Below are 13,300 nucleotides of genomic sequence, written 5' to 3'. Positions count from 1 at the left end.
AGTGGTACAAATTATTTGCTGTTTAGTGTATGTGCAGAGTTTATGGTTCTTATATATGCAGTGTATATTTTCCCTGTGCTCATTCTGTTAGGCAGCTATGATGTTGAGATGTACATCCCTAAGGGAGCTTTACTGAGGTTTTCTATAGGGTTGGTATAGGCAGAAAACACCTATCCTAATAAATTAAGTTATCTCTTATTCTGCAAGTTGTAAAACCCAGGGATTTCAAATGAGGAATGGTTTAAATGCTGATGTGAAAGCTAGGAAATGCTGAATTTGGCTCCAAAAATTGTTAGGTCATACATTTATATTGTTCAAGAATGGTCTTCTTTTTGGCTAGTGCAGCAGTGAAGATTCTCAATCCTTAGAAAAGAATTTTATCGTTTCATCTTGCTGATCAGATAGTCAAACCTTAAAAATTCTTAAAATTAAAAATACTTTAAATTAAATGTATTAAATTATATTTTATTTAACTTAAGTTTTATTAAACATATTAAAATTTTAATTACCTTTATTTTTCATTTAAAAACTTTTAAAATTTACTTTTAAACAACTCCTTGGGATATCTACTCTTTAGGGCTTTGCTAGATTATATAATCTTGATATATTGGAAAACCAGTTTCTAGTAATTTAGAAATTAGATCCATGTGACTGGTACACATTGGGTTATTGACAGTATGGAATAGCAACAAAATAACAATAAAGACAATAGGTAATATTTTTTCTGGATCACTAAGTATGTTCCAGAGACATTTTGGGTGTTTCATACGTACTAACAGATTTTTTCCCCCACAACAATATGAGGTTGGTACTATTATTATAAGAGTTAGTGTGGACATAACTCTATGAACATTGCATTCTAGTCTTCCATCATTGTTGCCTGTATCTTGCAACAACCAGCTAAATGGTGTCCCTTTTCACTCTTGCCCCTTTACAATCCAACCCAGTGACTACATCCTGTGTGTGTTTTCTTTAATGTGAACATCTCTCTCCCTTTCTTTACCCTTTTAATTTTCTCCCTAATGCTCCTACTAGATGTTTCAAGCTCCTTATAATTATCTGTCTCCAACTTACCTCTCCAGTATCATCTGCCTCTTCCTTTTCAGGTTAAACTCAGACTTCTTGGAAACTGTCATTACTACTCTACCTGCTTTTCTTTTGTGCCTTCCTCTACCCCTGCCCTATCCTGAACATCTTTCAGATCTTGTCTTAATTATCAGTGCCTCAGGGATAATATCTGATTCCTGCTGGATGTTTCCTTAGTGTTGTGGTCTTTCCTTATTATAAAAATTTCACACAGTTTTTACTACTTGCTGGTATTCTGTCTTTCCAGGTAGAGTGTCAGACGGCAGAAACTGTGTCTACACCATTTCTCTGCATATTAGCACTTACTTCTGGAATATGCTAGTCATTTTATAATTATTTTTTAAATTTTTTATAATAATTCTTTTAATGAAGTCTGATGCTTTATTATGTATTGAATAATGAAGGTAATAATTTTACTGACATATTCTCAAAGTCTTCCACTTTATTCTGTTTGATAATGAAATTCTGATACTTGCGTTGGTATAGAAATAAATATATGAATTTCTAATTTGCAAGTCACTTTATCTAGCATCCCACATCTCTCTCACTGTAATTAAATATTCTAAATAAAGAACACAGGATTATTCCTATTGAAAATGCAATGTAAACAAAACAAAATAAATAGGAATAGGTAACCTTAGGCAGGGGTTTGGCTGGTTTTCAGTGGAGGTCTCCAACAAATTCAAAATTTGGTAGCAGTGGGAGAGGAAATTCAAAATCCCAGTATGTTCGAATGAGCCACATTTCAGCTTTCCCCATTGCCTTTAATAATGTAGTCGGTCTTCCTGGAAGGAAAAACCAAAACAACAAGAGTTAGATCAAATAAGAGTATTGCCATGTGAATATATTAGGTAATTTTTGGAAAGGAGATTGGAATGATGTAGCCAAAGATGTTTGAATGTGTTCTCTAATAAAGCAAATATATATGTATGTGTGTAGTGTATATCATATTGTATCATATATCATATCATATAATACAGAAACTGAGCTACACAAGTAGAAACAATTTCTAAATGCTACCTAGATACCTGTGCTACAAATATGTGTGTAACTCTTCAATCTACCTGTCTTCATTTATCAAGGCATTTTATGAGGTTTCTAGTGACTTTTTTTAAGTTAAAAAAAGAAGTTTAGTAATATGGATATATAATTGCTTGGAGAAGTCCTAAGTGCTTCAGTTTGTGTTTTATGACTTCCTGGAGAATCTGTATGAGTAATGGGAAACAGGGTTATACCTTACCCTATAATTTAATATTTTGATAATATTTATGAAATCATTTTATATTTTCATTTCATTGTTTCACTTATAAGAGACAAAATTCTGTTACTTTATACAAACTCACCTTCCAAGGCACTAGGAAAGTTAGGGCTTCATGCTACCAACTAAAAATATGACTTACCTAGTACTTTGCTGTAAAACTGATTCCATTTCTTCTCATTAAATGTCTGGAACCAAAAGTCAAAATAAAGTACATATATCATATTTTTGACCCTCTCCACGAATGTCATGTGATCACTTAATTTTGAAAACATAGCAGGTACATAGGATGGTGGGAATGGAAGTCTTCCACTATACTTTTCAGCTGAATAACCAGGAGAGAAGCGGAGACTGTACACTAAAGGTACTTTACGTACCTCAGCCAGCAGCTCACCACAGGGTCCAACAGCATCTGCAAGAACAACATCAAACCTTGATTCATGTAGTTTTGTCATAAGCTTCTTGTTCGAAACAACATTTTTACAGATATTCATAAGCATGTCAGAAAGTTCCCAAAATAAACTTCTCAATGGTGAAAAATATGTCCACAACAGATTTTTTGCCAGATATGTCCATTTCTCTATCAAATGCTTGATGGCATTCTTCAAATTATCTTTAGTTAAAGACATAGGGAAAGTCTCAAACTTAATAGCAGATGGTTTGTTGGGATCAATAAGAATGGAAGCTGAAGATGTCAGAACAGTCACCTTATGACCCCTCATGACAAGTTCATCCAGGATTGTCTTCATATTCATTCAATGACTGTATTTCATTGGCCGTGCCAACACCTTTCCACAACTTCCAGAGCTAAAGTAGCAAGTCAGCTGTAGTAGCAGCAGAAGTGAGAGCCATTTCACAGACATCTTGTTCATATGCAATACTTTTCAAAAATTACATTATCCTTTTGCCATTGCTCATGCTTATATCCAAGGAGAAATCAATCAGGATGTTAAATTATAACTCCTATGCCTCAAATAACTACATTATATGAATAGTCACAGCTGTGGAAATCAAGTGAAAGGGCAAAGTGTAGAACACTTCATGTTTATACTGGTGTTTAATATTGTTTCATCAGTGCTATCACCCATCTAAAAGTCGATGACCTTGCACACGCAAATCAGTTATTATGTAAGAGAGGAAAATAGTGTAACAACAGTGGCAAGTGAGAGGCTCTTGTGTCTGCAGTCCCCTTGACACAGAATTAGAGATAATGTGACATCAACAGGATAGAGGGTTAGGAGGTCCCAACGCTTGTATCCCCCACAAAAGCAACAAAAACAATAAATGAGCAACTACAAACCAATGTAAATTACTTTGGGAAAGCTCTGGACTACAATGAAACAGCAGCAGAAACCCTGCAGATTGCAAAAACTGAGGATGGCCCTGTAAAAAAGCTTGGGAAAGATTTTACCTCCATCACCTCATCCTCCAGTTCAGAGCAGCTTGGCACCCACAGAAATTCCTTCAAATGGATTTCACCCCATGGGGAGAAGAGGAGCAGGAGAATCCCAGCAAGCTTCACCATCATAGAGGTTTGCAGCATTTGCTACTGAGGACTTCCACAGTCTTCACCAACACTGATTACAGCAGACAGAGCTGCCCAGAGTCCCTGCTTCTGTGTCTTTCCTGAGGCTGGAAATGTTGCTGTGGTGAGATCTGACACTTGGGGCCCCATCACTCCGGTACCTGGCTTTCCCTGGTTGAGTTGCGACAATGCCTGACTATCTATGAGAATGGAGCTCCTGCTCTGTGCCCTGCCCACAGGTATTAAGTCAGTACTTTGTCTTGCCATAACTGGAGCAATGCTGTTATTGCTTGGACTTCACTGTGTATTCCTAGTTGTGGCTTTGACTGGTCATTACCTAGGCTGAGCTGCTGAGCTACACACCATTCCTGGAGCCTAAGTCACGGTTTTAACCTATCATTGCTGGGGCTAAAATGCTGCTACTTTGTACCTCACCCTGGGTCAGGGTTCTGATCCACAATTACCATGGCCACACTGCTGGGGCTCTGCACCCCACCCCATGGGTCCTGACTTGTGACTTTAACAGGCCATTGCTGGGCACACGCTGCAGCTGCTCTGTGACTTCCACTAGGGCCAGAATTGGAATCTTGCCCCACCATTTCCAGGCTGTGCAGCTACAGGACCCTGGACGCCTGGACCTAAGCCATTGTAGAACCCTGTCATCTCAGGGCCTGTAACACTGCTGCATCCCACTCACCCCCCCAAATATATTAACTATATGTCAAATGCCTAGGACTACAACTATATACATGTTCTACATGCTTGCTTTTTATATTTATTAAGAGAAGAAAGACGATATATGCATTTATACTGTCATATAATTACTTATCTCACCAGTTCTCTCTGTTTTATCATGGTGATTAGAATTGCAATCTGGGTTTACTTCCTTCAGTTTGAAGACTTTCTTTTAGTTTTTCCTATAAGGCAGATTTCCTAGCAATGAATTTTTTGGGGGGAAGTGGAGGGAGAGGAATATCTGTATTTTGCCCTCATTTTTGAAAGACAGTTTTGTTTGATATAGAACTTTTGGTTGACAGTTTTGTCTTTCAGTGCTTCGAATATGTCATCCCACTGCCATAGGGCTTCCATTGTTTCTGATGAGATATAAGTGATGCCTTATTGGAGTTCCCTTGTATGGATAAATTACTTTTCTTTTAGTGCTTCAAGATTTTCTGTCTTTAGCTTTCAACATTTCATTAGGTCTGTGTATGGCTCTCCTATGTTTATTGTACTTGGACTTGGTTGAACAATTGGGATATGTAGGTTAATGCTTTTCATCATATTTGGGATGTTTCAGTCATTATTTTAAAAAATATTTTGCTCTGCTCCTTTTTCTTCTGACACACTCCCGTTTTGTGTATGTTACTGTGCTTAATTATGTCCCACAATTCTCAACCCCTCAGTTCATTTTTCTTCATTCTTTTTTCTCTCTGTTCTTTGAGTTGTATTATCTTATTGATCTATCTTCAAGTTTGCAGGGTTTTTTTTTTAATTTATTTTTGTCTGTGTTGGATCTTTGTTGCTGTGCATGGGCTCTCTCTAGTTGCAGTCAGTGGGGGCTAGTCTTCATTGTGGTGCACGGGCTTTTCACTGTGGTGGCTTCTCCTGTTGCAGAGCACAGGCTCTAAGTGCGTGGCTTCAGGAGTTGTGGTGTGCAGGCTCAGTAGTTGTCATGCATGGGCTTGTTGTTCCACGGCATGTGGGAACTTCCTGGACCAGGGCTCAAACCCATGTCCTCTGTATTGGCAGGTGGATTCTTAACTACTGCGCCACCAGGGAAGTCCCTTGCAGGCTTTTTTTTTTTAAGTTCAGCAAGATTTTATTATTTTTTTTGGATAGACCTTGATGATCTGATTTTTAAATTCATATGGAAAGGAAAGGACCTAGAATAGCCAAAGTTGTATATCAAACTTTAAAAAGGAAAACAAAGTTGAAGGACTAACATTACCTGATTTCAGGACTTTCTGTAAAGCTAAGTAATCAAGAGAGTATGGTACTGGTGCAAAGACAGACAAATAGATCAGCGGAATAGAATAGCAAGTCCAGAGACAAACCCACACACATATGGCACATATATATGGACAGTTGATTTTTGACAAAGGTGTAAAGACAATTTAGTGGAGAAAGGATAGCCTTTTCAACAAGTGGTGCTGGCATAACAGGACAGGCATGTGCCAAAAAAACCAAAAAAATAAACAAACCAAAAAAAGAACTTCAAACCATACCTTGTATCATATACAAAAATTAACTTAAAATGGATCATAAAATCAAATGCAAAATCTACAACTATAAAACTCCTAGGAGAAAAACTTAGGAGAAAACTGTCATGACCTTGAATTGGGCAAAAATTTCTTAAATATGACACCAAAAGCATGGTTCAGAAAAGGCAAAACTGATCAACTGGACTTTATCAAAGTTAAAACTTCTCTTTGAAAGACACTTTTAAAAGAATGAAAGACAAGCCACAGACTGAGAGAAAATATTTGCAAATCATATGTCTGATAAAGGACTTCTATCAAGAATACGTGAAGAACTCTCTTAGAACGCAATTAGAAAACAAAAATATCATTTGTAAAACAGGCAGAGGAGTTGAACAAATACATCAGTAAGGAAGATATATGGTGGTAAATAAGGTACAAGAAAAGATGCTTAACATTATTAGTCATTTGGGAAATGCAAATTAAAACCATGAGGTACCACTCTACACCTATTTTTTTTTCTTTCGTAGTTACATGTTTTATTAATCACGTCTGAGAAAAGTCACTGATTTTCATTTTGTACAACATTATCTTGTAAGGACAAGATACAGTGACAACTTCCAAGCTTTTTGCATATCAGAGCTGAAACTGAAAGCATCTCCATAATTGAATTTTCACTTCTTATTTGTAATAAGTTTATCCTTAGGAGGATACTTCATAGTGTTTGATCACAGATGAGTTTGGGCATTGCTATCACTCAATAATGTTAAACATCTGTCAGGTTCTCTCCTATATTATATATTAATTTTTTCTCCGTTAAGCAAATATTTATTGGCGGCCTGTGGGAATAAGATACACCTAGGTCCTCTTTCCTTGGTATATTCACAAAAGCCTCTGAAACTAAATTTCCAAGTCAGGCCATACTAAGCCATGGCATAGCAAGTTTTCATTGTTAACGGTTCTTTTTTTTTTTTTTTATTCAAACAGCAAGTCACAAAAATTATAATCATCCTCATCAGTTCACTTAATCCCATGTAATTAATTTTTTTTTCATCTTGATCTTTTGTTAGCACTTTTATGAATTCATCAGTTTTCCATTAGAGTTCTGAAAATGCTTATTCATTCAGTTCAGCAGTATAGTCAGTTACCAGAAACCTGTGCTTGCCAGAGTCTTTTCCATGAATTCCTTGAAGATGAAACCCTTTTATAGGAACATTTTTGCAAAAGCATCAGAGTACACCCAGAACTGTCTGTAAATGACAAAAGACTTAAAAATGACCACGGTTAAAGATTTGATGAAAGTTCATAATAATGTAGTTGACAAGGAAATTTAGTTATTTCTGAGATATACATTTTAAAATAATAACTAGAATTATGACTTATAACATTATACCAGAATATATAAGACTTTTAGGAATTTCATGTAATGTCTGAAACATTTATATTAACATATTTCCATACAAATAACCCAAAGAAAGTTTAGTGTTAGTTGTTTTTTTGTTTCTTTGTTTTAACTTTTGAATTTTATTTTATTTATTTTTTATACAGCAGGTTCTTATTAGTCATCAATTTTATACACATCAGTGTATACATGTCAATCCCAATCGCCCAATTCATCACAACCACCATCCCCACCCCCCTGCGGCTTTCCCCCCTTGGTGTCCATACGTTTGTAGTGGTGAGCGTGGACATCCTTGTCTTGTTCCTGATATTAGAGGAAATGCTTTCAGTTTTTCACCATTGAGAATGATGTATGCTGTGGGCTTGTCGTATATGGCCTTTATTATGTTGAGGTAGGTTCCCTCTATGCCCACTTTCTGGAGAGTTTTTATCAGAAATGGGTGTTGAATTTTGTCAAAAGCTTTTTCTGCATCTATTGAGATGATCATATGGTTTTGATTGTTCAATTTGTTAATATGGTGTATCACATTGATTGATTTGCGTATATTGAAGAATCCTTGCATCCCTGGGATAAATACCACTTGATCATGGTGTATGATCCTTTTAATGTGTTGTTGGATTCTGTTTGCTAGTATTTTGTTGAGGATTTTTGCATCTATATTCATCAGTGAAATTGGTCTGTAATTTTCTTTTTTTGTAGTATCTTTGTCTGGTTTTGGTATCAGGGTGATGGTGGCTTATAGAATGAGTTTGGGAGTGTTCCTTCCTCTGCAATTTTTTGGAAGAGTTTGAGAAGGATGGGTGTTAGCTCTTCTCTAAATGTTTGCTAGAATTCACCTGTGAAGCCATATGGTCCTGGACTTTTGTTTGTTGGAAGATTCTTAATCACAGTTTCAATTTCATTACTTGTGATTAGTCTGTTCATATTTTCTGTTTCTTCCTGGTTCAGTCTTGGAAGTTTATACCTTTCTAAGAATTTGTCCATTTCTTCCAGGTTGTCCATTTTATTGGCATAGAGTTGCTTGTAGTAGTCTCTTAGGATACTTTGTATTTCTGCAGTGTCTGTTGTAACTTCTCCCTTTTCATTTCTAATTTTATTGATTTGAGTCCTCTCCCTCTTTTTCTTGATGAGCCTGGCTAATGATTTATCAATTTTGTTTATCTTCTCAAAGAACCAGCTATTAGTTTCATTGATCTTTGCTATTGTTTTCTTTGTTTCTATTTCACTTATTTCTGCTCTGATCTTGATGATTTCTTTCCTTCTGCTACCTCTGGGTTTTGTTTGTTTTTCTTTCTCTAGTTCCTTTAGGTGTAAGGTTAGATTGTTTCTTTGAGATTTTTCTTGTTTCTGGAGGTAGGCTTGTACAGCTATAAACTTCCCTCTTAGAACTGCTTTTGCTGCATCCCATAGGTTTTGGATCATCGTGTTTTCATTGTCATTTGTCTCTAGGTATTTTTTGATTTCCTCTTTGATTTCTTCAGTGATCTCTTGGTTATTTAGTAACGTATTGTTTAACCTCTATGTGTCTGTGTTTTTTACGTTTTTTTTCCCTGTAATTCATTTCTAATCTCATAGCGTTGTGGTCAGAAGAGATGCTTGATATGATTTCAATTTTCTTAGATTTACTGAGGCTTGATTTGTGACCCAAGATGTGATCTATCCTGGAGAATGTTCCGTGTGCACTTGAGAAGAAAGTGTAATCTGCTGTTTTTGGATGGAATGTCATATAAATATCAATTAAATCTACCTGGTCTATTGTGTCATTTAAAGCTTCTGTTTCCTTATTTATTTTCATTTTGGATGATCTGTCCATTGGTGTAAATGAGGTGTTAAAATCCCCCACTATTATTGTGTTACTGTCGATTTCCTCTTTTATAGCTGTTAGCAGTTGCCTTATGTATTGAGTTGCTCCTATGTTGGGTGCATATATATTTATAATTGTTATATCTTCTTCTTGGATTGATTCCTTGTTCATTATGTAGTGTCCTTCCTTGTCTCTTATAACATTCTTTATTTTAAAGTCTATTTTATCTGATATGAGTATTGTTATTCAAGCTTTCTTTTGATTTCCATTTGCATGGAATATCTTTTTCTGTCCCCTCACTTTCAGTCTGTATGTGTCCCTAGGTCTGAAGAGGGTCTCTTGTAGACAGCATATATATGGGTCTTGTTTTTGTATCCATTCAGCAAGCCTGTGTCTTTTGGTTGGAGCATTTAATCCATTCACTTTTAAGGTAATTATCGATATGTATGTTCCTATTACCATTTTCTTAATTGTTTTGGGTTTGTTTTCGTAAGTCCTTTTCTCCTCTTGTGTTTCCCACTTAGAAAAGTTCCTTTAGCATTTGTTGTAGAGCTGGTTTGGTGGTGCTGAATTCTCTTAGCTTTTGCTTGTCTGTAAAGCTTTTGATTTCTCCATCAAATCTGAATGAGATCCTTGCCGGGTAGAGTAATCTTGGTTGTAGAGTCTTCCCTTTCATCACTTTAAGTATATCATGCCACTCCCTTCTGGCTTGTAGAGTTTCTGCTGAGAAATCAGCTGTTAACCTTATGGGAGTTCCCTTGTATGTTATTTGTCATTTTTCCCTTGCTGCTTTCAATAATTTTCCTTGTCTTTAATTTTTGCCAATTTGATTACTATGTGTCTCGGCGTGTTTCTCCTTGGGTTTACCCTGTATGGGACTCGCTGTGCTTCCTGGACTTGAGTGGCTATTTCCTTTCCCATGTTATGGAAGTTTTTGACTATAATCTATTCAAATATTTTCTCTGTATCTTCCTCTCTCTCTTCTCCTTCTGGGACCCCTATAATGCGAATGTTGTTGCATTTAATGTTGTCCCAGAGGTCTCTTAGTCTGTCTTCATTTCTTTTCATTCTTTTTTCTTAATTCTGTTCTGCAGCAGTGAATTCCACTATGCTGTCTTCCAGGTCACTTATCCGTTCTTCTGCTTCAGTTATTCTGCTATGGATTCCTTCTAATGTAGTTTTCATTTCAGTTATTGTATTGTTAATCTCTGTTTGTTTGTTCTTTAATTCTTCTAGGTCTTCGTTAAACACTTCTTGCATCTTCTCTATCTTTGCCTCCACTCTTTTTCTGAGGTCCTGGATCGTCTTCACTATCATTATTCTGAATTCTTTCTTTAGAAGGTTGCCTATTTCCACTTCATTTAATTGTTTTTCTAGGGTTTTATCTTGTTCCTTCATCTGGTACATAGCCCTCTGCCTTTTCACCTTGTCTATCTTTCTGTGAATGTGGTTTTTGTTCCACAGGCTGCAGGATTGTAGTTCTTCTTGCTTCTGCTGTCTGCCCTCTGGTAGATGAGGCTATCTAAAAGGCTTGTGCAAGTTTCCTGATGGGAGTGACTGGTGGTGGGTAGAGCTGGCTGTTGCTCTGGTGGGCAGAGCTCAATAAAACTTTAATCCACTTGTCTGCTGATGGGTGGGGCTGGGTTCCTTCCCTGTTGGTTGTTTGCAGTGAGGCAACCCAACAATGGAGCTTACCCGGGCTCTTTGGTGGGGCTTATGGCGGGCTCTGGGAGAGCTCACACCAAGCAGTACTTCCCAGAACTTCTGCTGCCAGTGTCCTTGTCCTCACAGTGAGACACTGCCACCTGCTGCCTCTGCAGGACACCCCCCAACACTAGCAGGTAGGTCTAGTTCAGTCTCCCATTGAGTCACTGCTCCTTCCCCTGGGTCCTGATGTGCACACTACTTTGTGTGTGCCCTCCAAGAGTGGAGTCTCTGTTTCCCCCAGTCCTGTCAACGTCCTGCAAGCAAATACTGCTAGCCTTCAAATTCTGATTATCTAGGAATTCCTCCTCCTGTGGCCGGACCCCCAGGTTGGGAAGCCTGACGTGGGGCTCAGAACCTTCACTCCAGTGGGTGGACTTCTGTGGTATAAGTGTTCTCCAGTGTGAGTCACCTACCCAGCAGTTATGGGATTTGATTGTATTGTGACTGCGCCCCTCTTACCATCTCAATGTGGCTTCTCCTTTGTCTTTGGATGTGGGGTATCTTTGTTGGTGAGTTCCAGTGTCTTCCTGTCAATGATTGTTCAGCAGTTAGTTGTGATTCTGGTGCTCTCGTAAGAGGAAATGAGAGCACGTCCTTCTACTCTGCCATCTTGAATCAATCTCCTATAATCTTTTAAGTATAAATTTTTCAAGACGTTATCTTAGTTTTCTTCCCTCAAAGTTACTAAGAGTGGAGTTATCCATGCACAGTTTTACATATTTTTATACAAAGCTAGGAACTGAAGAATAATACAAGTGATAAAATTTTAAAAAAGACAATGTCACATTAATTTTCACTGACCATTATATGCTAAAATAGGCAAGTTAGCAGTTTATGCTTTCAGGAGATATAACTGCATTTTATACAATGGAAAACACTAATTTAGAAGGTATCGAACATGCTATATCCAGCCGAAAGAATTCATGGATGCTGAAATTCTCACTTCTCAATGGGATGAAATCCTAAGGAATCCTAGGTTAGTGGGGCAATTTTTTTTTTTTTTAAAGGCAGGTGGTTGTCTATTACTTGTCAAGGCAGTCAGCCTGATTCCAGGCTGTAGAAGATAAAAGTTGTGTGGGTTGTTTTGTGGCAGTTTAAATCATGCCTGAAGGTGGCAAGTAGTTCACAGCTAGTGAGAGAGCTCAGATGGATTTATACTGTCATATAAATAACTATAGGATTTTACCAGGGAGCGCTTCTGTAATTTTCTCTGTGCTAACCCTGACTACCCCCATGCTTTCCAGTTTTTGCCTCTCCTCTTCCTCCCCACCTCTGAGAAAGTAGCTGTTAATCCAATTGGTCAGAACTGTATGTTGATTAGGCCAAGTTGTTAATGGGCAGGACTAAGAGACCTAAAATTCAGAGCCTATGCCTCTTCCTGTCACCCTTTTCCGCTTTAACAGGAAACAAAGCATGGCTCCCAGGGGTCTCTCTTGGTCTTTTACTCAACGACTGGTTTTAAGACACAGACCTACTAGAGAATGGACTTGAGGATACGGGGAGGGGGAAAGGTAAGCTGGGGCAAAGTGAGAGAGTGGCATGGACATATATACACTACCAAATGTAAAATAGATAGCTAGTGGGAAGCAGCCGCATAGCACAGGGAGATCAGCTCGGTGTTTTGTGACCACCTAGAGGGGTGGGATAGGGAGGGTGGGATGGAGGGAGACGCAAGAGGGAAGAGATATGGGGACATATGTATGTGTATAACTGATTCACTTTGTTATAAGGCAGAAACTAACACACCATTGTAAAGCAATTATACTCCAATAAAGATGTTTAAAAAAAAAAAGAGAAAAAAAAAGATACATGCTCTTTTCATCTTGGGAAAAGGGAGAGCAGGAGCAGGAGGAAGGATCTGAATCTTTATGCTCCAACTCAGCCATTTTCAAAATTCTATTTTGAATATTGAATATCGAGTGCAGCTACTAACTGAACTGTAACACAATGCCTCTTTGCTGCTCAGAACTTCCACAGTCCCCCAGGAACTCCTCTGGGAAAAAATTATCATTTGTGGGGTAAGGTTTGGACATTCTTATGTTCTTACTATTAACTTAATAACACTGAAACCTCACACATAACCTCCAATATAGAAGTGTCTCTGAGAACAAAGTAAAACTTGAGTTGGAATATTTAAGCACATGAGTCCCCCTTGCGCCATTTTAAAATTTGACTTCAAAAGAAAAACAGATATACCTGTTCATTTTGATCTAATTGTGTTATGAAATTCTCTCCCCCTTGCAAAAACTATTTTAATGGATCCACTCCATAGACATTAAAGAGAGTCATTCAAGTAGTTGTTCAGCACAAAAGCAATGTA

The 13,300-nt window shown here is 37.5% G+C and overlaps 1 protein-coding gene across 1 annotated transcript; it reads right to left on the bottom strand.

The window, feature by feature from the left end:
• Nucleotides 1-1,471: 1,471 nt before the first annotated feature.
• Nucleotides 1,472-3,216, bottom strand: LOC103008324 (UDP-glucuronosyltransferase 2B4). The gene is given in 2 exon segments (XM_028161705.2): nt 1,472-1,871; nt 2,487-3,216. Coding segments are annotated over 2 exon segments (990 nt in total). The 3' UTR covers nt 1,472-1,611.
• Nucleotides 3,217-13,300: the final 10,084 nt, after the last annotated feature.

This window comes from Balaenoptera acutorostrata, chromosome 5 (genome assembly GCF_949987535.1).
Source record: "Balaenoptera acutorostrata chromosome 5, mBalAcu1.1, whole genome shotgun sequence".
Taxonomy (NCBI): Eukaryota; Metazoa; Chordata; class Mammalia; order Artiodactyla; family Balaenopteridae; genus Balaenoptera; species Balaenoptera acutorostrata.
The sequence above is the reverse complement of the archived record's forward strand: the minus strand, read 5'-3'. Positions and strand labels throughout refer to the sequence as shown.